At 35.8% G+C, this 26,083-nt stretch overlaps 1 protein-coding gene across 3 annotated transcripts in view; it reads right to left on the bottom strand.

The window, feature by feature from the left end:
* Nucleotides 1-26,083, bottom strand: part of LOC133531939 (DE-cadherin) — a 384,560-nt gene that overhangs the window by 46,624 nt on the left and 311,853 nt on the right. For all 3 annotated transcript variants that reach the window (XM_061870377.1, XM_061870384.1, XM_061870393.1), the window contains 7 exons: nt 25,300-25,502; nt 22,570-22,747; nt 21,938-22,430; nt 21,564-21,835; nt 21,195-21,479; nt 11,220-11,376; nt 5,739-5,926 (listed from right to left, as the gene is read on the bottom strand). In XM_061870377.1, coding sequence (XP_061726361.1) covers nt 5,739-5,926; nt 11,220-11,376; nt 21,195-21,479; nt 21,564-21,835; nt 21,938-22,430; nt 22,570-22,747; nt 25,300-25,502 — 1,776 coding nt within the window. The remainder of the gene's footprint in view (nt 1-5,738; nt 5,927-11,219; nt 11,377-21,194; nt 21,480-21,563; nt 21,836-21,937; nt 22,431-22,569; nt 22,748-25,299; nt 25,503-26,083) is intronic.

Here is a 26,083-nt window from a genome sequence, read left to right as displayed (position 1 = left end):
GTGTTTGTGTGTTAGCACCTGAAATGACTACCTGGCAGTTTTTTTCATACATTTTTGTAACTCCGACTGTCGTCGAAAGTGGTTAGACTTTTAATATTAGAAGTTAGCAACAGTGATCTTTGCTACGCCATGAACTTTGAAAATAAATGACGACTACTTAGTACAGTCAAGTTTTTAAATATCGATACGGACAACGTGCCAAAAATATGTATACACGACCTTATTGCCTACATATTTAAGGTAGTGTGTAGATATTTTTGTCACTTTGACCGTATCGATATTGACATGATGTATACATTGACATGGTGTATGTTGACTGTATATAAAATACAGCGTGTATTTTTTAATACAATCGCATCATCAAAGGGTAGTTAGTTTAGGCCCTAATGAACACACTTTCATAGGTTTTATAAAAAAAGTACAACTTTTAATTTTCCTTATAAAATAATTCAGCAAGCAATGTATCACTATTTTGCTTCAACTCAGAACGTCGTATTTACTGACGCGACGTCACAACTGTCACAAGTGATCACGATGTACAAAATGCATTGCCGCTCAAAAAAAAGTTAGTAAATATTTATGCACTGGTAGTTAAGACTAAATTTAAAAAAAACCTTTGAGAATTGTTTTATAGGTAGCACTGAAACCTACGTCTAGTTTAAGTTTGTGGTTATGTCAAAAATACATACTGTATTACGGTACTAGTTATATTAAAAAAAACTGTTATAATCTTTTTTATAACATTAAAACCTACATCTAAGTTTGCAGTTATATCAAAAATACACACAGTATAAAAAAAAAAGGAGACAAGGGATAGTAACGTTGGCGAATGGGTGAACCAAACTTGCAAAGCGATAACTACAAACTAGTTTATTAATCTAATTAAACTGTGCCAAAATTCACGCTCTACTACAATAAAATATTCGACCATCCAATAAAAAGCAATTAAGCAAGCCCAAACCAATCCGATTAACATTTCGTTCAATAAAATTCAATATAGATTAAAAATACATTCAAATTAAGAGCCATAGTTACAGCATTTCAAATTAAAATAAACTTGCTCGAGCGAAAGTAATCGAAATTGAATTTTGCATCCATTGAGAAAGAACGTAACGCAAGAGGTACTGTCAATACTTGCGTCATTATTGTACTGACAATAGTTTTATTGAACACGAATGATCAGTAATGATTCGGTTGTTCAATAATAATGAATGGAATTGTCGTTTTAGCTGCTAATTTATATAAATCGACTGACAATGTGGTGGGAAATTAGCTTTTCATTACTCTTATGTGAATTCGGCAAGTGGAATAAGGAAGTTATAATGAAATTCAATTTTACTGTGACATAACAGGCTTTGATGTGCATAAAATACTGCCTAAATAAGAAGAAGGAATTTGGAGAATTTTCATAAAAAGTGGCCTGTTTTGATTCATATTGAATTCAATAAGGAGGTAAGAGTGTCTGCCTCAGGAATTCATCGTAATTTATTTTAATTTTATTTTACATAATTATATACTCGTGCAATGTGTAAATTCAATACGGACGAATATTTAAACGATGGTTAGCATAGGACCAAAGAAGCATATTAAGAGACATTTTAAGGCCATTAATTATATTTACAAAAGAATTCGACCCGCAATGTAATGCAACAAAGTAACTGTCAATGCGTCATGTCGGGTCATAATTAAGTGTACCTTAAAAAAAGCGGCCAAGTGCGAGTCGGACTCGCCCATGAAGGGTTCCGGTCCATTGAAACCAATTTTCGGTGGAAGTTTGCATGGTAATGTAACATCATATTATTATATTATTTTTTAGTTTTATCATTCTCTTATTGTAGAAGTTACATGGGGGGGGGGGGGGGCACATTTTACCACTTTGGATGTGTTGTGTGTTTAGAAAAAAATGATATTAGAAACCTCAATATCATTTTCGAAGACCTTTCCCTAGATACCCCACACGTATGGCTTTGATGGAAAAAAAATTGAGTTTCAGTTCTAAGGATCCCCCAAAATTTAGTGTTTTTTTTTTCTATATTTGTGTGAAAATCTTAATGCGGTTCACAGAATACATCTACTTACCAAGTTTCAAACAGTATAGTTCTTATAGTTTCGGAAAAAAGTGGCTGTGACATACGGATGGACAGACAGACAGACAGCCATGACGAATACATAAGGGTTCCGTTTTTTGCCATTTGACTACGGAACCCTAAAAACTTAGTTAATGATATTACACGATCTACATGAATAAGTTCTATATCTGGTTTTATTTATCGCCCGTATCGCCTGTAAATGTCAATTTCATAACGAAGCCAAAAGTCAAAATAACGATAAAAATTAAGCCCAATTTAGCAAACAATACAGACATGAAAATCATTTAGCCCTAAAACATTTCTCGAAAATTAACATAAAGAAAGGAAACTTCATCATCTAATTAGAGCGAGTTTCGTAACGAAATGTTAAAGCTAAACAAATTACAAAGTTTATACCATCCAGTACAACTTCAACAGAAAAATAATTGAAGAAAAACAGGCAAATTTGCAAAAATAAAACAAGTTTACCCGGGATCAGATAATATTACACGAACTAAACAACCGTATTTGTAATTTTATAGAAGATTAATACAGTGTTTTGATATAACCACAAACTTAAACTAGATGTAGGTTTAAGTGCTATAAAACAATTCTGAAAGTTTTTTTTTTAAATTTAGTCTTAACTGCCAGAACATAATTAAGTATTGTTTTTTTTTAGCTGCAATGTATTTCGTACATCGTGATTACTTGTGACGGTTGTGACGTCGCATCAATGCGAACATTGCGAATGATACATTGCTTCCTGAATTATAGATTTTTTTATGAAACCTATGAAAATGTGTTCATAACAGCCTAAAAGAAGTACCCTTTGATTATGTAGTCGTATCAAAAATACACGCTGTACTTACACAAATTAAATCGGGTCACTTACTAACATGGAGTTTTATCGAGAGCCATCCGCATTGACTGACCTATGCAAACTTAAGTTACTTTCATTTAATAAAGATGTGGCATTAAAAGGTACTATCGATTCCAACATTATTAATAATTCGTTTCAACTATAAAATAAATCAAAATACAGCAATCCAGGGTTAAATATAACAGAAGAAAAATGCAAATATGCAAAAGCATTACTTAAGAATACTTACATAATACCGCCAGCTGTATATTTCGCTGAAGTACATTTCCGTCTGCCAGCATCGGAGGAAATAGTTCAGAATTAAAAATCACAATCCATTTTTCCAATACGAAGGAATATCATTCGTGGATTCAGTTCGTTAAAACTATTCACAATGGATGGGCGTGAATAAAAAAAATAAAGTTTTCAATTCAAAAGTAAAGATGATAGAAGTGAGTTGATTATTTTGGTAAAAACATCTACGAGTATAGAGGTACTGGATGGTTAAACAAAAAATGGAATTAAAAGCTAAAAAATATGTTTGCGTTGATGATTGAAACATGAAAAATACATGATTTGCGTTAGGAAAATAAACATCCATGTTGGGATGTCCTCCTATAATTTAGGAGGGATTTAAATATCCTCGTGTCAGAGGTGTAGGGTTAGAGCCGGCGTGGCTTTAGTTGATGTTCACATGCGCATTGTATATAATATGCCTACTTGAAAAATAAACTATCTTTAAGTTTATCATCAGACAATATAAGTTTTCATGGCAAAAACGAGTGTTTGAAAAAATTAAACATCGATAAGTTAGTCATAGATTAATAATTAAGAGATGTAAATTCCACTTGCTGTTAATTACCGAGAAATTTCAAGACTGAAAATTAATTACAATTTTTACATAATTTCCTTATTACATTTATTTTGTACTTAAAAATGAAACAAACCGTAGTATACAGTGCTAAAAGAATAGAAAACGAACACGTTATAGAACATATCGAACGTGTTCTGTATTTTGCGGTAGCTATCTTCACTTTATAAAATATAGGTAACGTTAAGGTAACATCGATAACAGACATGTCGATATTTCATTTTGTCAAACACTTTATTTTGCCACAAAAACTTCTATGTCTTTTTATCATTATATTATTTTTTACGTGTGTGCGTAATTTTGAAAGTGCTGACGATTTATTCAGATATAGCCCCGTTACACTAAATAAGTAATGAAATCTTCTGCACGCTTAAGCAATAATGGTTTTACGTAGATACCATAATTAAAAACCTTTTCAAGCTAACAATATGAATTAATTAACCACATCGTTCCATAAGAATTCCGTAAACCACGTCAAAATTTGCATGACAAGTAAGCTACGTAGCACGTGATATTGAAGCGCCTTTGTGTAAGAAAATATGCCGTCCCAAGAGCTTTGCGAATCTTCGAGTATTCAGGGCTGTTCATTTCTCGTAGGCTTTAGATGTCGCGGGCGCGATATATGGAAATAACTATGTTAGAGGGAAATTTACTTTTGCTTTTCGAGCGCGATACGCCGGTTTGACGTGGGGTTTCATGTGGATTTCATGTTGGGAAAATTAAATTAAGAAACCCCAAATGGACTGAAAATTGTTTTAGCCGGCGAAAAGAAAGTGATATTGTTTGACAACGGCACTTTTAAAATCTTAAAAATGGTAGTACTTTTTATCAATAACAAAAATTTTGAATGATGAATTAATAAAAAATCATAAAAATTACCATCTTCCAATAGAATGTTTACTAACAACCGAAAGCCCATTAATTTATGTCGATATAAATAATCTACAGATTTAACTTTGAACATGAAATCCCTTCTCACTGTTTTAATTGTTGTGTTTGTGTTGTTGTCTTGTGATTTAGAGCTATATCCGCAAATTCTGACCACAAGATATTACGTTACTATAAATTCTGTTTCTCTAACTATTAGGTTGCTTTCTCCAGCCACACATAACTAAAATTCTTAGTAAATAGACTATACCTATACAAGGTTTAACAAAAATAGTGGCGATTCTCGTTAGGAAACAGTAGAAAAGTTTTTTTTTTTGACGCGAAGAAAACAATTTTTTTTGTATGGGGCACGCCATGTAGCGTCCACCACGGCCAACCCTCCATACAAAACCCAAAAGTTTTTCGCGTCAAACAATATTTTTTCTACTATTTCCTAATACACACGATGTCGAATATGCTCTTAAACGCATTCCCACTATTTTTGTTATAACCTGTATGAGGTAAATTTTAGTTTAAATTGACAAAATTGACCCGGGCCAAAAGGCGAGGAGTAGAAATCGAATTCAGGAATTTTATCGTTAGAACCTAAATGTGAACATATATTTTCGTCAGTTTACCTCATTTAGAAAAAGCCACAGTGTAGTTTGAACTTATATCGTTAAGAGCTAAGGCATTAATGCTTTCGCGTAACAAATGTTACCCACATAAACGTATGACTGCTTTTATTACCTGCACAATTAAAATATAGATGAAATGAATCCTACATTATGAGTGTATTGAAACGAGTCACTTACGTGGTTTAAGTAAGTAGAAGATTGCTCGAAATGTTTCGCTCCATAATGAATCTGCGTCTATTCGCCAAAGCATATTCCCATTGAAGCTCCTCGTTATAGAGCGAACCGTCCCGAGCAATCTTCGACTTGAAATACGTAAATGCTCCGTTGTAATATATTTAATTATGTCTGCATCTCGCGGCAGTTATTAAAATGTATGAAAAAAATAAGGGCAAATAAACGATGATGATGAACACTTGAACAGTAGGTATACTTACCCTATAGTTGTAAACGAAGATGTTGCTATGTCCCGGTGCCATAGGATTGTCGTTCTTGTCCCCAATGACCACGTGCAGTATGGACACCCCAGTCATCCTGGGGGTCCCGGAGTCCGTGATGGCGACGGGTATTCTGTACTCCTTGCGTTCCTCGCGATCGAACGACACTAGGGTCCATAGCTTGTTTCCTGCAAATTAAAAATTGTTTCTCACATTTTGTATTTTGTGTTAGAGAAGTTACAATATGTTGTTGTACTCAGCAGAGGCGTCCGCGAATGAAACACGTTATAATCGAAAATTTTAATAAATTAACGGCCTTCTAGCCTGGTCTGTAGTGACAGGAGATCCCGGGTTCAAATCCCGGAAAAGCCATTTATTTGGGTATATATCATGAATATTATATTGGTCCTGGGTTATGGATGTTTTCTATGTATCTAAGCATGCATTTATCTGTATAAGTATGTATATCGGCGTTGCCTAGTACCCATAGTACAAGCTTTGCTTAGTGGGGCTAGGCCAATATTTATTTATTTTATCTATTTACCACCTTGGGAGAAATTCAATCCACCGTACCAAATCTTACCCGATTTTATTCAGGTGTAGCTTAGCCTATTTGCACCGCTTACCGAGAGAACCTAACCAACCTCTCATAAAGGGTATTCCCTGATAGCTATATTCATGCTCATCAATCTATTCTCATATACTATTAGAAAACCCTCTCTACCATTAACAAACAACATTTCCAATCAAATGCCATAACTGCCAATCAACCCGAAACGGTTTTTAAAAGGTTCCAATTTAAATATGGAACAATATTTTTACATCGTTCGCCAGGGGCAATTTCCGTAGACGAGTGACAGTTTTCTTGATTAACACGCCAGCCCCCGAATGGGGGACACTAGGGCTGACTCTTTGATACATATTAGAGATGTTGTGATAAAATTACTGATACTTTATGTCTATGGATCTGTAGGGCTATGGTGGTCGGCTCTTTATATTTGTCACCATGCCTGTCACGTTCTAACAAGTATGTAAGCGCGAAAGTGACGGGCATAGTGACAAATGATAAAAATGGAGCCATGCTGCCATCGCTGATTATGATCAAATAAATTATCTATTTCACATTCACCTACTGTTAAATCAAAATACAATTTGGCTTATGTTACGTTCACATATTATTAGCCTTAGAACGATTTTTGGTAGCTATTGAAATATTATGATGTCGTATGAAGTCGCAATCAATACAGTCGAATCGCTTTACGTTTCGAAAAAGTAGATAACTTTATCTACCAATATATGTTACCAAGTAAGAAAATATTCTGTATGGTGTATTCGGATTATTCAGAAAAGAAAAATCACAAAAAAAGTGGCGGATAAGTTTGAAAAGGGATTCTAGTGGTGCGCGTAGCGCGGCCGCTGTTGGAAACCATCGCGAACGCGGACTTGTGTGATATTTCGGCAGTTTGGAGGGAATCTGCCGAATCCCGCACCGGAACAGTTGACGCAACAGAAACTGCGTCTCAAAATAGAATTTTTAGATTTTATTATTTTATGTAGATATGTTATTCAGTAAGGTATGTATCTATGGGCCTTAGTTGCCTGAAAATAAATGATATTTAATTTAATTTTAATTACAACGGAATATGGCTGATTTTTAAAAGATTTTCGGGATTACCCAATTTTCGAAATTACCCGAATACACAGGGTAGTTTATTACATCATCATTTTATGAAAAAAAAAACTTAACAAAATGTCACATATATTATATTTTTAAACAGTCATTTCAATAATGTGTCTAAAAAAAGGACATTAATGAAGAGTCCCAATTTCATTTTTAACTACGAAAGCCTACTTACTACTACTAAAAAATGTTTGATACCTACTTCAGCAGAAATCCAGAAGCCTGCTAACCCTGAAGCGACTAAAATTGGATCGGCACTTCGCAAATAAAGTTAGAGCTAGGCCGAGCGGCATTTATTGCATTTTAACTAGACTTATTCATCGGAACTCGATTTTAGGGAGTTCTCTTTAAAACTGGGTTCAATGAGCCGGCGAAAGAGTCTCCGAGCGTACTTTGCCGGGTTTTTAACTCGCTTAGTAATGGCATTACATCTTTTTTTAGGGTTTCGTTTCGTAGTCACTTTAGAAACCCTTATAGTTTCGCCATGTCCGTCTGTCCGCAGCTTTGCTCCGTGATCGTTAGCACTAGAAAGCTGCAAATTTGGCATGAGTACATTAATCATACATGGCGACAGAATGGTAGAATAAACGCAAAAAATCTTTTTTTTAAAGTATACAATGTTTTTTTTATTTTTATTTTTTGCTTTGATCCCAGGTTGTCGTTGGATAGGTCTTTTAAAACGAAATCGGGTCTCTTAAACCATTTTTGATAAAGTTAATATTTACAGAAATAATCGCACCGAAAGAAAAAAAAATGTGCCCCCCTAAACTTCTCAGTAAAAACACGTACAAAACGCTTCGAATAAGGTACTCCCTTAGTCGCTTACGCTTGTAATATATATAATATTTAATAATAGCCCCCGCTTGGCCTGTTCTGACAGAATGGTAACTACGAAACCCTATACTGAGCATGGCTCGACATGCTCTAGGCCGATTAAAAAAAAAAGTACGAGTAGTGAAAAAAGTTACGGTGGCGCAGGGGTCCAGCTGTCTGGAGTCATTGGAGGTCTGGGTTAGAATCCTGACTTGTAAAGGTCGAGTTTTGAGAGCTGGCTTGTAATTTATATTAGTCCGCAGCAAGCTGGGTTCTCCATACAAACACTCTCATTTTAAAAAGACCAGCTAGATTGCACTGAAACCTTGTACTTACAATAGGATAAGGTATAGCTATGCTTGTCATTTGTTTATGTAGTTTTAGATACCATAGTAAAAAAAATACAGCGAATATAATTTTCTTATAGAAAACTTGTTTTCGATCGATTTCGTTTGTTTTATAAGCTATACCGGGTGTGGTCTGTAATACGAGCAATAAATTTAACTGTAGTTTTGAGGAGGTTTACCATATTAAATAATTTAAACATCGCGTCTTAGAATAAACTTTAAAGTGTTCTAAAAATCATAATAAAACTTATTTTGATAATTTGCTCAACAAATGTTGGTCAGTTTGAGGAGTACCTACAGCCTACAATTTATTTTTTTGCTCCTGTTACAGGCCACACCCGGTATAAACAAATTACGGGCATAGATATACCTCATGTCATTGTATGTGCAGAGGTTTATTATAATGCTACGCGTAGTTTTAAAATGAGAACGAAACTCCAGTTTGTCAGGGAGGATGAATTCGGCCGAGCTTGCTGCGGACTCTTAACACATTCGCTACCAACGTTTTTGTAGCGCTACGCTCGTAGTCGATCCCAGCGTTTTCCCGCTTTGTATAGGAAAGCGACTACGAACAGAGAACCCGCCGAGCAGGTTCCCGGTACTCAATGTGTTAACTGTCCCAAATTCTCATACCAACGACAATGAGTGGTGAACAGTATGCCAATGGTCAAGATAAATACGTTATATGAACTCAAAAGTCAGTATTTTCCTAGTAAACTAATTCAAACTAAAATTTATTACAATTTAAATAGTTCTAATTCAATCTTCCCAAGTTGTTTTAATGTGGAAAACCTACATACCAAATTGCGGGTAAAATCCAGAGAACGTTGTTACTGTATTAAAATTCATACGCTGCAGTTCCCGCGGGTTGATACGTTGAATGCACATTGCTTTCTACACTTTCAAATAAGGAATAACTTTGAGGAGATCAAGTTTTATTTAAAACAGTCTTTCGTAGTAATTTTAGACATTTTTGCACATTATTATTACGTGTGTTAAATTCTGTCATGACTAGCTAACTTTGAAGTAAGAAAAAAGTAGGTACGTTCGTACAACTAACTAAAGAAATTTTGTAGAAGAGTTATTTAGTGTTTGTACGGAAGTTGATATTTCATGTTTGAACATTTCTGTACATAATAGGCCAAGGATTACTGGATCTAGGTTACTTAGGTAAGGATAATCATCCCAAAAGAGCAGGATTATTTAATTTTAAAAGAGATAAACCATTTCGTGAGACTTTATTCTCACTAAGTTCTTTTTTATGTATGTCTATTGACTGTTTGTGTGTTTACGAATAAATAAATAAAAATATATATTATCAACTCAGCGAGTGCCAAATGGAACGGCATTCGATGGCAGCTGACTGTATAAAAAAGTCACCTGTCTAAATAAAATGTCCTTTTGAATGACATAGTCGATTAATAATCACATTTTTCAGTAAAATCCAGCAGTAAAACGACGACGTTTTCTTTCAAAAATGATTGTTGTTCCAGTTTATATATAAATCTTTCACGAGTCTCGCGCGCCTCGGGGGACGCTTGCCTCTCAAAAATATATATACGTTTTGCAACCTTATTTCCTTGGAATAAGGAGGTGCACGTGTAGATGTTTTTGATGGCTAGCGTCTGACCGTTGCACTATCCGTGCCCCGTTGCCCTCCGATCGTGTTCGGTTACATGAATGAAAAGATATGTTTATTTACACTGATTCGAGATTCGAGCTTCGGAGAATATATTGGGAGCGTGTGGAGCCATACAAATTTATAAGGTTTCTCTAGAAACTTTTAGACATTACTGGTTGAGTTTTATATGTGCAATGTGATTTTTGTAAGCGTGGAGAGATAAAATTTTTGTGTTTGTTGAAAAACACTTTTGTGGACATGGATTATAAGACGCAAAAATCGTAAATAGTTTCCTGTTATTTGGTAAATGTGATAAATTACCCTCAAGTTCTAAATCAAGGTTCATGATATTTATTGAAGTATTTATAACTTTTGAAAAAAGAACATCACTATGTGCCGTTTTCAATCAAAAGGGTGCTTGTCAATAAGGCGCTATATCCATAAAGCTTCAATTTAAAATCAACCTTATCGACAAGTCATATATGACATAGCTTCTTGAAATTGAAAGATGTGTGGCATTACCGTTCCTACCTACCAAATCTGTGTAGTAACTACAGCAACATGTTAAATTGAGCATCGGTAAGCTTGATTTCTTTGCAATTAGAGTGTTTTAACAGTCAATTTTCACGGTGATGTCTTAAACTCACCTTGGATCTGGAATTTCAAGCGTACGTATATCCAACGGCAACGAAGTCCAATCCAGAACGAAGGTCAGTGACCACCTCGACAGACGGTTTCTCGTACCAGATGACAAGCTTCCTTTTTGTAATACCTAAGTTTAACTGTAAGTTATCAGTATGGACGCCGAAACTCACCTTGGATCTGGAATTTGGACCGAATATCCAACGCAGAGGCGGAGTTATTCAGTGCGAAGGTGAACGGGGGACCAATTTCCTTAGAGTCATAATCTTTCGCCGTCAGGGTGACTACCTCGACAGACGGTTTCTCGTACCAGATGACAAGCTTCCTTTTTGTAATAAGTTTAACTGTCAGTTATCAGTATGGACGCCGAAACTCACCTTGGATCTGGAATTTGGACCGAATATCCAATGACGAAGCGGAATCATTCAGTGCGAAGGTGAACGGGGGACCGTTCTCTTTAGAATCGTAGTCTTTCGCCGTCAGAGTGACCACCTCGCCTGGCGGTTCGTTCTCGTACCAGATTACGGGCTCCGTCTGAAATGGCAGAAATAATTAAGTAAAATGTCACACGCCACCAATAAGCTGCTCCTATACAAATTACGCTCTCAGTTTTAAATGACATGCTTCAAATACATAAACTGGAGGTTTTATATGTACAACTTCTAGTTGGTCTAATTTCTTTGAATTACAATTTATTGCAACGAAAACTAGTCCCAAACATAAATATATATTATGTAACTTAGATTATATTATGTAACTTAGGTTATAACGATTAAAAGAAAAATACCAGTTAATGGACCTCAATAACACACAAATATACGAATATAAAATCGGTTTAATTTCAATCCGCTTTCAACAGAAACCTCAATAATGCTTTTAATAGAAACCGATGCATCCGAGCTCTTGTTCCATTTACTGCGAGATACCATTTACGCTAGCCCGCGTACGAGCAAGATGCACTGTGTCCAACCTCTGTATTTCCTAGTTTTATTTGCAAGGAGTTAATTTCAGTTGTCAAATTACCCACTAGATGGCGCTGTACCGTGCGTGAAAAATCCTAGATCGCGGTGTTAAGATTTTTCCGGGAAACATGACCTCCGGTCGGTACTTATTATTATTGTCGATTTTATGATTGTAGTATATTCGAATTATTACAACGTACAACCTTAGAGTTAGACCAAGCTAAGTTGGCAGCGATTTTGATAGCCCAAATGGTGCAGTGTTTTTTAAACGTTATTATCTCATAAAAGTTTGACGTTTAAAATAACACTTGCACCGTCTGGGCTATCCAAATCGCTGCCAACTTAGCTTTAACTCTTTTTATTTTTGGGTATTTTTTACCCACTGAGTTTCAATTTCAGTCAATAGTGAATACGGGCATATAGTAAGGGTATGTACCTATACTCGACCCATTCATCAATTGGCTAAATCGCCGATCTCTTTTATCCCTCGCAATTTAAACGAGAAATCAAACGAAACAAATCTGATACATCGCGGCCGAGGTCAAAAGTGAAATATACAGGCAAAATCGTTTATTACTCGCTTTTGAGCTTGTTCCTATATTTTGATCCCTACTTGTAATATAACCGCGTTTGCTTTATAACCACCTGCTGAGGCAGGCGTAGAAGGATTTAGTCGGTAGGTAACCCTTAACCCATATTTGTAAATATTAAGTCTTGTAAATAATTGTTACAGTTGCATACTAAGTTTTAATTCAATTTATATTCATATACAATGTAAATTGTGACTGAATAAATGAAATGAAATGAACGCACGTGTAATTGTATGTACGAGTATATGTATTTATCCGTGTTTATTTATATATGCATACATTTAGTGTACTAATAGTCATAAGGTATAATTAAACATATTATAGTATTTATGTAGAAATTTTACTTTGCTCAAAATTTATGGTTTTTAGAGCCCCGTACCCAAAGGGTAAAACGGGACCCTATTACTAAGACTCCGCTGACCGTCTGTTTGTCTGTCCGTCTGTCACCAGGCTGTATCTCATGAACCGTGATAGTTAAGATAGTTGAAATTTTCACAGATGATGTATTTCTGTTGCCGCTATAATAACAAATACTAAAAAACAGAATAAAATAAATATTTAAGGGGGCTCCCATAGATGATTTTCTTGCCGTTTCTATAGTTTTCTTGCCGTTATAGAATGGAAAATATTTAGAAGTGGAAAAACGTTTATACTGTTAAATACGTGAGAGTAGGGATAATGAGATTGACCAATTTAGAGCAGATTGTCAATAAAAGGGATTCCGGAAATATAGTATTAAATGTTCTAGGTGTTATATAACTTCTCGTTAGTTTACCATAATAGTTATTTGCTTTGGGTGCCTCGTAAGTCCGGCGCGATGAGTTTCTCAGATCGTGGGTCAGATTTATATTCCGTACTCTTGGATTGCCACATTGCATATTGAATTTTGTCATGCACTGGCAGTATATTTAGTTTTTGAAATAGGACCAAACCCTGAATTCGCGACAAAAAATTGGCTGTTTCATACATTTTGGCAGTCTGACCTAGACATTTTCTATGGGAGAGCATTATTTTTTTCACGATTTCAGGATTTGCCCCATAGTAAAAGTTGATCAATATGACCTATATATTCATCCCGTAAATTATTGCCGGTGCCTAAATAAACACCCTGTATTTAGCCTACACAGTATTTCTATAAATATTTTAGGTAAAAAAACTCTCTTATAAATGTGTAATCAGACAGAACCGACAAAACGTAAACAACATTTCAGTGCCATCATCGCTGTATTCGGTTGAACAAACATTTATTAAAAAAGAAAGGAAACATGTATGTTTTCTTTATACTGAAGTTATTTCCATGTTCCATTTAAATGTATTCCATTTAGGGTGCGGGAATGGAAATTAAGCTACCCTTCCCATATCAGGGTCCGGCTGAAGATGCCTCCAAATAAGAAATCGAAAACACATTGGCGCAGATTATTCATATATTACAATAGATACACCATTCTTAAACTTTACACATTCACTGCCAGGAACACGCTAACTGTGTTTTTGTATTGGAAATGGGGCGCTTGACACTGAAAATGTTAAATTTAACTTTGGGAAATAACGATTATTGAAATCAGCTAACTACTTACATCATGCTTGAGTCTAGAACAGAAAATAGAGATAAGATAAATACCTATTGTCGATGGCGGCTAAAGTCGCAAACCTCGTAAGTCCGTTACAGGACATTAGGGATTTGCTACTTTGGTCAATAATACCTAAAGTTGCAAACCTCCTAACTACTCTAGAGGAGTTACGAGATTTGCGACTTTAGCCGAAGCTATGTTCTAGGTAGGTATTTGCTTTTGTACTCGTAAACTACACTAGACTAAGATAGTACGGCCACACAATGAGAAAACCAGACGAAGAAAACGAGGGGAAGTGTAACCCCAAACAACTTGGATGACGAATGTCCGAAAGGACATGAAGGTGTTGGGATACCGACACCACGAACAAGACACCCAAAAAAGGAATAAATGGCGTCGCATGATTGGGAAAGCCGACCCCGTGTAAAGGGAAAAAGGCGCTACGATTTTCAGTGGATACATTGTATTTTCTTGGCTTTTATTGTCGTTATTATTCTTGCACTACCAGTTTGTAAAAAAAAAATACCAAAATCACTGTCAGAAATTTAAATCGAATGTCAACCACAATTGTCATTTAAAACCAGATCTTGGAATTTAATGCGATAAGTTTTCGAATGTCACTTACGACCACAGACCTATTATGACGTTTACACATAAATAATGAGGTGTGCAAAAGGGAAGCCATCATGTATATTAACATTTCATGTGTGTGAAAGAGAAAAAACGTAACCACTTTTATGCCTCACAGCGGCCGCTTGAACGAACCAAAACTTAAGGTTAGCGTACTGGAAAAACGAAAAGCTGTAATCAAGGGATACGATGAGTGCTTATATCTTTATCACATATTATTTCTGACTTCAATACTTCAAATCATTCTGATTTTGGTCACACTTTTGATATTTGACAGTCAATCTTGTACATTGTAGATCTGTGCTTGCGATACCGTGGGACAAAATAAATAATAGTTCGAGAATTTAATTTCCTGAAAGTGACACATCTTTTATATTATTAGTATCTATATTAGGTGTATTGGCGGAATAAGGTGACAACTGGGTAATTCCCAAGACGATTTTTGATAAAATGGAAATTATGTTCAACAGGGAAATCAGAGCTAACGGGAATACCGTAGTGCTCTAGTTCTACCCTTCGTCTAAATTTATGTAACGCCATTTTGCTGAAATGGTCGCTAGTGGCATGTTGGGTATCATAATCTGGTAAAAAGGTTTTTATGAGCCTTCCTTTGCGTAGTGTGTCTTTAAATATGTATGCAGTTTTCGCTTTAGTACGGTTGGAATAAGGTGCAAGTTGACTTAAACAATGTAATATTAAGATGTTGGCTGCATGAATTATATACATTTTATCTTTTGTATAAGAATGAGTAAAACTAGTATTATTTGGCAAGATTCTTGTAGGTATAAGCTAAAATTCTATTTTAAATTATTTTGCAATATTGTGAAGGGTGAAGCCCGACTTGTGGGCTAATTTGCGTAGGAAGGAAAGATAACAATTAAGATTAACCTTCAAATTATGTTAGTCACTAGATAATTATAAAGCACTATTTTAATTATTATTATGAACCTATTTATATGGGGGTAATTTCATCCGAAAGATACACGTGGTGTGTTAGTTACAATTGCAACTTCCTGGACCTGCTATTAAGTAAACATGATACTATGGTACCCCTGAGTACGAACCTATTAAACTAACTATAGGTAAGTAAAATTACACCCTAGTGGCCTTACGTGCACCAGTTTCAACATTACGAATAACTTCCTAATTTCACCACACACATGTAGGTATAAACCTGTTGTTTGTATTTAGATAAAGACCATTAGCAAAGAGATATCATCTAGAAATATAAAACAACGCACAACCAATAAAAAAATTAAGTTTTATATATAGAAATGTAGAACTCCACAAATAATACTTTTTGAAAGTGCTGGCTTTCACGCGGACGAATATCTACTTACTTGTTAAAGATATATAAGTTAAATATATAAGATATTTCTGCTGTCAAAATTAACTTTTCATGCGTATGTGGTGGTCAAAAATCCTGAGTTTCCTCGTTTGTGCTGTATCGAACAAAAAAATCGGTCTCGAAAAAATACAATAAGATGATTCAAAATTGGGTCAGGATCTTTATCATTATATGGACATGAGTTTAAAGAACTGACAAAATGATCCACACATACGAAACAGTCTAATCATCGCTACCATCATCTTCCTCGCGTTTATCCGGCGTTTTACCACGGCTAATGGGAGCCTGGGGTCCGCTTGACAACTAATCCCCAGAATTGGCGTAAATACTAGTTGTTACGAAAGCGACTGCCATCTGACCTTCCAACCCAAAAGGGTAAACGGGACCTTATTGGGATTAGTCCAGGTTCCTCGCGATATTTTCCTTCACCGAAAAGCGACTGGTAAATATTAAATGTTATTTCGTACATAAGTTACGAAAAACTCATTGGTACGAGCCGGTGTTTGAACCCGCGACTTCCGCGTTGAAAGTCGCAAGATCTTACTTCTAGGCTGATGAAGAAGAAACAACAAAACACATTCTCCTAGACTGCAGACTGGTAGAAGGATACAGGAGCAAATACCTAGGGACTCCGTGCATACTAAGAGAGGCAGAATCCTGAAAACTTTGTTAGTCTTCGTGGAGGAGCTGGGGTGGTTCGTAGCGCTACTACGTTTTACGCAAAATAGTCACAATGGTTGTCGATTTGCTAAAAATACCCAGAAGCACTAACTAACTAGGCTGACAGCGCTTCATCACTAGATCGCTAGCAAAACGGGAAATTCTCATATTTCTCATCTAATTCGATTTAACCCAAAACTCATACATCTCCTACCACAGCAGCGTAATTCAACCAGCCTATTAGTTAACCCTAGCTGATACCATCATGACACTGATAGGTACATATAAGTAATCCGGTCAAAATGTACACCAGTAAACAGTCGAGCACTTTGTATGGAAATTATAATATCAGTGGGAGGACAAGAGATATACGATCCAAAACTGTACGTATACTTTACTAATACGTATCTTCAGAGGGAGATACGTGAAATGTTCAAATTGAGGGGGCCTAGCCAACTACGATACTTAAATAATATATAGAAACTATTACCATAGAATAAGTAATAGTACTACCGTACCTACAGAAAGGAAACTTTCTACAAAAGATTTGTAGGAAGACCCTTTCTAATCTATGGAACTATCTCTTTCGGCTATTTAGGGTTATCAAAATTCATGTGTGGTTGTATCTCATCTGTGGTTGTGCACGCAAAGGAACGTCAAGTTGTGCCAACGCTTATATGTAATTGCTCGGAGCAATGCTGAGCCGAACGGAGCCGAGAAAGCCCGAACGCTCTAGTTTCCTCCCCCTACTGTCACGTCACTTTTCGTTGCATCTGTCATTATCATGTTTACTTTTCGATTGGTTTTTTGTCGATATAAAGGTAACTACGACATTGAAATGTCAATAATCCAGGCAGTAACATCAATTTTAAAATTTTTGGCAGTAATGTCGCGCTGCAATATTGTTACAGTAATGCTGCCGACTGCATTAGTGCAGGAAACGTCAAATTTAATGTCTCGATATAATGGCAATATTGACATTTTATTAAGCAATTGCGTATGTTTAATTAGAAAACGAAAATCGGCAATAATTAACTGCGCATAGTTTATGGGAATAGCTAGTCCTAGTATCGAAAGTAGGCTACTTATTGAAAAACCTATAAGTGAAAATGTACAGGTGGTCAGGATTTCCATAGCCCTTGACATTACCTACAATATTAAATTTTCCTAGAATTCATCTTGTTGCCTAACAATTGATATTTGCTACCACAGCGGTATGAATATTGTTCGTTATCAAACCTCCATTTCCCGGAATACTCGCTTTAACATTACGTAGGCAAATCACGTCAGTATCGCCGATGATTTGTTCTTGCGATATCGAAATATCACAGTAAAGAGACAGGGACAGTATTCTCCTTCCACAACATTTCGGTATCCACGTTCGACGGTTCAATTCTTGGACGAAACGACAGATCCTCCATATACTCCAGGGTAGCTCTACGCTGAGGCCAATTTAAACTTACATTTGACACCAAAATTATAACTAAATTATGTAAATCAGTTCTCATTCCCCGTGCGTCTCACTCGCGCAAATACATGTACAGACAATTACGAGCGAAATGCACACGCGAATGATAACTTACAATTAATATTTTGATGTCAAAGTATACGTTCTAATTAGTCTCCCATTACTTACACCATGAATTGTATTTTGCGCTAGGCCCGTAGCATGTCTTATGTTTGGAAGATTTAGGTACATCATTATAAAACTTCCGCTCTAATTTATTTGTAAGTATTACAATTTTTAGCAAAGTTTGTATGATATTTCAGCATGTTTTGAAATGAGAGCGTAACATCGATTTGTATGTTGGTCGCTTTTGGGCGGCGTGGCTGTTTCTTGTGACTTGAAGATGGACTACTCTGTACACATAAATCTACTCTGAGGATACCGCCTAGACAGCACGAGTTCAATTGATATTGAAAGTGATTTTCGTAAATTTTCGTGTTTCATTGCTTTATAAGACGTCTTTTCGCGTATTTGAGACGTGTTCATGCAAATTAAGCTTTATTATCGAGTTTATTAGAGCCTATTTTGATCTGGAAACGGGTAAGAGACATGCATAGCTATATATAGATATCTATTAACGCTGTAGTAGTAGAGTGAGTTGATGTTAGAATTCCGAACTACCTCTGCGACGAAAGGACAAACACATTTCCCAAAATTAGTTTCCTTTCAAAATAGGTAGGTTTAGCTCTGATAGTTGCCTATGTCAGAATTAAACGCTTCATTTGGATGCAATTATGATAGATATAAATTATATAAAAAAACTTTAGTTCGAAAACGCGTTCGTTATTCGAAGTTTAGTAATTCAAAACAATATCAAGCGAACATGTCAATAACATATTTTAACGCCAAATGCAATATATAGTGTGTCAACACCAAATTTTCCATTTTCCTACCCTCGTCACAGGGATTTACCGACGGACAGACACACAGACATGACGTTAAATTATGATACTATATCGTGTCACCAATAATAGTGACTTGCGTCGGCAGGGTGGGAACGGAAATAATAAAACAGCTTTTATAACAAGATTTATAAGTAAATTACATAAATAAATAAATAAATATTATAGGACGTTATTACACAAATTGACTAAGTCCCACAGTAAGCTCAATAAGGCTTGTGTTGAGGGTACTTAGACAACGATATATATAATATATAAATACTTAAATACATAGAAAACACCCATGACTCAGGAACAAATATCCATGCTCATCACACGAATAAATGCCCTTACCAGGATTTGAACCCGGGACCATCAGCTTCGTAGGCAGGGTCGCTATCCACTAGGCCAAACCGGTCGCCAATTAAAACCAGACTGTTACGAATCCATCTAAAAAATATAACAAATGACGCTTTAAATTCCCTATCGTACTCCCTTATTTTACGATCTATATTTACGAAACCGTCCTTAAAATACATAATGTTCAATAAACAAATATTATAGGACACCTTTACACATTGACTAAGCCCCACAGTAAGCTCAAGGAGGCTTCATAGGCAGGGCCACTATCGACTAGGCCACAGCGGTCGTTAAATATTGAATATTAAAAAACTTGAATATCGACCACACCGACAGGTATACCTTTCAGTTAGAATATATTTTTATTCAACGCTCATAAATATTAAACTCGAATTTGGGTTACGTTAATATTTCATGATTCTGACCGCAACTAATGGTAAGAATGTCTAGACTTGTAATCGTGTTATGACTAGGTCAAGACTATTTACATATTTTAGACTTAAACCATAAAATTCAGTAAATAATCATAAACTTGTTTTTTCAAAGGTCTTAACCGGTTTTCTTATTAAAAAACCTTTTTAAAATGTCTTTTGAGCTTTTGTATCCCGAGCTTCAACAGTGTAAGAACTGCAATATCACGAGAAGCAACGTGTTTCACAAGCCGAACGTTCCGCCTACAAGTCTATTCCGAAAACTATTGCGAATTATGGTCTATAAATCATTTCGAAGTAGCATAACACGTTGCTTAAAATTTAGCCCCAAATCCGGATATTAGGGGACACGCGAAACTACACTGATTCGGCTTCGTTAGCGCGTGAACCAGATAACGCTCCTAATCGACTATTCAGTTTAGGAGATAGTGTCCCACAAAATAATCTACAGGCCTTCAAAAACATACACACATACGACATTTTAACAAAGACAAGTATGTTCGCTTTGGACTCAATGCGCATTTTAGTAACCGAAAATTAAATCTCGTAATTTCAATTTCGTAATAAAATTTCGTATTTTTTAAATTCTTGATTTCAAATTGAGAAGTGAAGAAGGTTCGGACGCTTAAAAGTTTGTCCGAAAACCATAACAACCTCTAGGGAAAAAGGAAAACGGACTATTGACAGACTTGCCATTATTTTCCTTCTTTATCCCCGGATGAAGTTAAGCGTCCAAATACCCTTAAGTCGACCTTACGGAAGCGTGAAACCAAATCCCTATCGACGGGTAAATTTGCATAAAAAATTGACAGGCCCCAACAACGCTGGCACAATCGCTCTTAATCGTGAAACCCGAGAATTTGAAAGCGCTGGGAGCGGTGTACGATGACTTGAGGTCGACTTTTTGTCCCTTTTGTCTTATAGTAAAGGTAAGCCGGGTGACTGTTGAACAAACGTGACCTAAATACCGACCAAAATCCCCAAACGAACTGCAATCTTAACTTCTTTTGTTTAAGATCTTCAATCGAAAAGCATAAAATGCGAATTCTTAGTGGAACTGCAAGGACTAGTACCAATTCAACGCTAAGGAATAGCTCATTACCTATTATTTTTTACAGTACTCTCGTAAACCTGGCTAAATGTACACGCACTAAAATCCTTCCGCAAGAGGGTTCAGCGCTGATGGCTCCATTGAAATTTATTGATAGCAATTCTTTTAAAATGGTCTATAAAGCGGGTTGAACGAGTGAACTTTCATGTTCTTTGGTGAATAAGAGGTAAAGCGGATTGAATGCCGATATTGATGAATCAATTAGTTTCGTTCTTTCGTCGGATTAATAACGGATATTTCTTTTATCCTGTTATTATAAATATTTTTGATTATGAGTAACTAAATTATTGTTTGTACTTACATTAGTCAGGAAGGGTGCGTTGTCGTTGATGTCCGTCAACTGCAAAATGACTTCGGTGGTCGATCTCAAGCTGTCTGAACCGAGTTTGCCACCTTGATCAGCGGCCACTATGAGGACCTGCCAGGTTGAATACCCGGTAGGAGGGTCCCGGTCCAAAGGCTTCGTCAGTCGAAGGCATCCATCATCGTCGATTTTAAGAAATTCCTTTTGTTCGTGTTTTACTAAAGAATAATGGATGTTTTGCGGAGCGTTACGGTCTTTGATATCTGGATCATATGCTTCAACCTGTTGAATAAATATTAAATAATTAATATGACTATTTTTACTATATTACATTTATTTCAACGATTTACAAATTTTATTACTGACCTTAACCATACATCCTTCATATAACTTCTCTTCTTCAATGGTCTTCGAATAATTCGCTACGAATATAGGCGGGTTGTCGTTCAAGTTTTCGATATTGATAATAACTTTAGCGTAGTCTTCATACAGGCCGTCGAAAGCTCGGACATCCAGACTGTAGCTGGTAATGTTTTCGTAGTCGAGTTTGTTGTTCACTCTTATTTCGCCTGTGATGGGGCTGATCACAAAAGCGTCGTAGGTGTTGCCGGCGACGATGCTAAAGGAGACATTCGAAGCTGAAAGTAAAAAGAGTAAGTTAATACTTTGTCCGAACTAAACAGGTCAAAACTTATCAAGGGAATTTGTAGATGCTATGTGACGATACTGTCTAAACTCACCTGAATCTTTGTCTACCGTCGCAACTTGTGTCACCAACACGTTAATATTAGCGTTTTCCGCTATCGACTCCGCAATATAAGTATCCTGTGTAAAGTGAGGTGGATTGTCGTTTTTATCAGCTATCTCTATCCTAAACACTTGTTGGCCAGAATTGTGTTTCCCAGGAATCAGAGCAGATTCAGAATTGTCTGTGGCAATAATCTTGATATTGTAGTATGTCTGTTCTTCTCTATCAAATTCCTTAAGTGTGGTGATGTTGCCAGTGATACTGTCAATGGAGAAAGGGTCTGAGGGATCAGCAAGTTCGTATGTCACTTGATTGTTTGCTGAAGTTCCGTCAGCGTCAAAAGCTCTGACTTGCATGACGGGTGTGCCTGGAGGTTCGTTTTCTAGAACACTCCCTGATCTAACTTCACTAAATATAGGAATGTTATCGTTTACGTCTTCGACTTCTATCTGTATGATAGTTTCTGCCGCTAAGTTATAATTATTCTGAAAAGAAACAAAGCAAAATTATTTATATAATTATGTTATCTAATTCATCGGTTCCATCTTTCAACTTAAGACACAATATTGTTATTTGACTGATTCAAATTATCTAGCATAATAGGTTACATAAATAAATATTTACCTGTACTCTCACTGTTAAAGTGTAATCTGTAATTTTTTCGAAGTCTAAATGGTTCCCCAGCTTAATATAAGCTGTGTCGGCTTCAGACTCTAATACAAACGTGTGCCATTTGTTTGTCTGTTCAGTCTGACCCATCACAAGTTCGAACAGAAGTTTCTTCTCTTCGGGAATATTTGAACTGCAAACAAAATTTGTAATTACTTGAATGGACACCCATCGTTTGAAAGTATACTATTTATAAAAAAAACCCACGATTGTAAAATTAATAATAAATGCTTTGTGTAAAAACTGATGAGTAAAAATGTAAAGTTCATGTATCAATCTCAAAATATTATTTGAATTTACAGTAGAAAAAAGTTAACTGTCAAAAACTTTTCCCATCTTAAATCACAACAAAAATTATTAAATTCAGATTAAATATAATTAGATAATTTACACCCTATTTCAGCAGCCATCTGCGCCTGCGTCTTAACCAACAAAATTACATCCTTCAACAAATTCACAACTAGAAACACGTGCACTAACATCCCTAGTCATTATAATTGACAAAGGACGCTTATAATTGGGAGGGCGAAATATGGAGGTTATTCAAAACCGTGTTCAGGGTCGCCACAATACAATTAAGGTGTTTGTATTCAGGGCGGAGAGCGCGACATCTGGTTTACATCAGTCCATTAGTGGGTGCTCCGTCTATCCTCCTACGACTCACGGTCCTACCTATAGTAGGTATTTATTAAGTTCGATGAAATTTAAATCATGTTCAATTGGAACAGAGCTGCATTTGTTTTGTTTCTTTGAATTATAAATCAAAACAAAATCAACTGTATTGTTATGGCTGTGCCTTAGGAAGCTATAAATGGTAAATGTCTAATAATCGTCTATGAGACTTGAGTTGAAGGGGTGTATAAAGTAAGAGCATAATGTCTAAAGATTAATTTGATTCCGTATAAAACCCTTATGCAAGTTCACTTGAGTCCGCAAGGGTTAAATTTAAATCGCGCACGGGCACATAATAGTTAGGGAGGCGAGGTAGCTAAATGGCGTAATTCAACGGCGCCGTCGAGACCTATCAAAATCGAAAGATAAAATAATTTCGAAAAGAAAAGTTCGTGTGGTAAAAACCATTTTAGCGGTGGGTTTGGCGTGTACGGTTTTTCAAAAATGTTAAAAAAAAACAGTTATTTGGGCATTCTCGAGCGCGTCAGATATTCATACTACGTATGCCCCAAGTGCCTCTGATAACAACGGTATACTAATCTGCCCGTTTGCGTGGTGGGGGTAGGAATATAAAGTAGTCAAAAATGCAAAAAAAAAAAATTACTCTAGCGCGTCAGATTTTCGGAAGGGGTGTTAAGTAGGCCCCAAGGAAGCTCCCTTTAAAAAAACTGACGATTTCGGCGTGACGATAAGTTACGATGAATTTTTGAAAATGCAAAAAAAAAAGTTTTTTTGAAATACTCGAGCGCGTCAGATTTTCATAGGGGAGGTTTATCTCGGTATCCTGAAAGCATATTTTCTTAATCTGACAAAAATGTTGGTGGGTTCTCATAATCTGACCGAAAAAGGTTTTTTGGTTTCTTTTTTTTCCTTTCTTTCTCCTTGATGAAACGGGGATTTTAAGAATGACAATGAAGCGATAGATGCAACCAACGTACGGTACGTCCAAAAAACAATTTGAGGATCAACAGGCTATTGAATAATATACATACATGAAACTGTACATGTTAATAATACTTTTGTATACAGATACGCGTAACTTTTTCCGAGTCCACGAAAATTGTCGAGGAGCTTTAGAAAAAAAAAAATTGAGATATAATAAAAGTCACATAACATTTTAACACCCTCAGTTTTCGAGATATACTCTAAAAACCGGAGTTTGAGTTTTTATGATGCTTCAAGTCAAAAAGTTTTAACTTTGGACAAAAATGTAAAGAGACCTTTTTTGTGGAAATAAAATTATCTTTTTTGTTTATTTAAACTTTTTTTTTGTAAAATGTATCGTTCGCGACTTATTTGCCGCAACGCGTTTTTCGGAAGATGAAATGGCTCCTCCACACTTCCGGTCATGCGGAAACCGGCAGATTTTGTATTTTTAGTAAGTTTTAGATTATATTCTTCAAAATGAAAAAATAAAAAAACGCGCTCGAGAATGCCGGATTAACGTTTTTTTTTACAAGTTCGCGACCCTATAACTCGGCGGCGTCAAGGACTTATCGTCAGATTAGTTAAATTTAGTCTTAAAACACTAAAATCAACCCCCAATATCTTAATCTGACGCGCTCGAGTATTTCAGACTATCGATTTTTTTTTACTAATCTGATCGTCTATTCTAGGCGCGCGTCACTACATATAGAGCTAAATACTTTACAAGGTTGTTCTATTAGGTCTAAGGTATCTCTCATATCTTAAACTGCCACGCTCGAGTATTACCGAAAATTCCCCTATTCGCCACCCTTCCTATAAGTAGCCTAAATCTTTTAAATATAAATTTATTTTACGCGTGTTCAGGCATTGATAATTCATGGATAATCAAATAACGTAACTTTGAAAATTTGTATTCAATTATTCCAGTTTATAATCAATTAATCATTGTTGTATATGTAAACCACCTTAAATTTTTAAGTGTTATTTTACCCATGTAATTTTATAATTAACGCAAGAAATTCATCTAATACGCAATAACTTGAACAAAAACCACCAATACTAATAAAACTACAATAAAATACTTACACTGCTCTAACTGTAGCTATATGCGCATTGAAATCCGCATAATTTTCTTTTAATCTTATCGGCCCATCTGGAACTTCTATGAAGGAAGGACTTTTCTTGTTAGACTCCACCACTTGGATGTCCAAAGTTATGGAGCTCTGCTGCGGCGGGTCGCCCATGTCCTTCACTATTGCGCTCAACTTGAATTTGTAGCCAGGCACTTTCTGTTGGGACAAGTTTTGAATTATTGCCGGTGTCTCAGCTTGAAATTGAATATTTATTTTCGCGTTAGAGATGTAGATTTATTTTCTTAAATGACGAGTGTATCAGATGGATTTTCGTTTTTCGAAGTGAAAAATAAGATTTTCGATCAAAAAAGGTATTATGCTTAAAGCAGGTTTCAAAATGTAACCTTATTCTAAAACGCCTCGCGACAGAGCTTCATTGAATTAAAAATTCGTTAATATTAATGAATACACCTTTAGAGGGACACTAAGCACGCCTGGTATGAAAGCTTAAGTTTGTTCAGCAAAAATTGAACATCAATTTGGATTTTTAAAAATGCTTAAGATATCGGCGACATATATGCCGCAGTGTAGATAGAATAAGACCAATTTAAGTTGTCAGCGATTCTGATAGCCCAGACTAAGCAAGTGTTATTTTAAATGTCCAAATTCTATGAAATTATGATGTTTAAATAATACGTGCGGTCTGGGCTATCAAAATCGCTCACAGCATAGCTTGGTCTAACTTGAATACCGTTCGTATTTAGGTCCCTATGACTTTTATTGCTCACAAATAAGGA

Source organism: Cydia pomonella, chromosome 2, assembly GCF_033807575.1.
Source record: "Cydia pomonella isolate Wapato2018A chromosome 2, ilCydPomo1, whole genome shotgun sequence".
In the NCBI taxonomy this organism is placed as follows: domain Eukaryota; kingdom Metazoa; phylum Arthropoda; class Insecta; order Lepidoptera; family Tortricidae; genus Cydia; species Cydia pomonella.
This window is presented reverse-complemented; position numbering and strand designations above follow the sequence as displayed.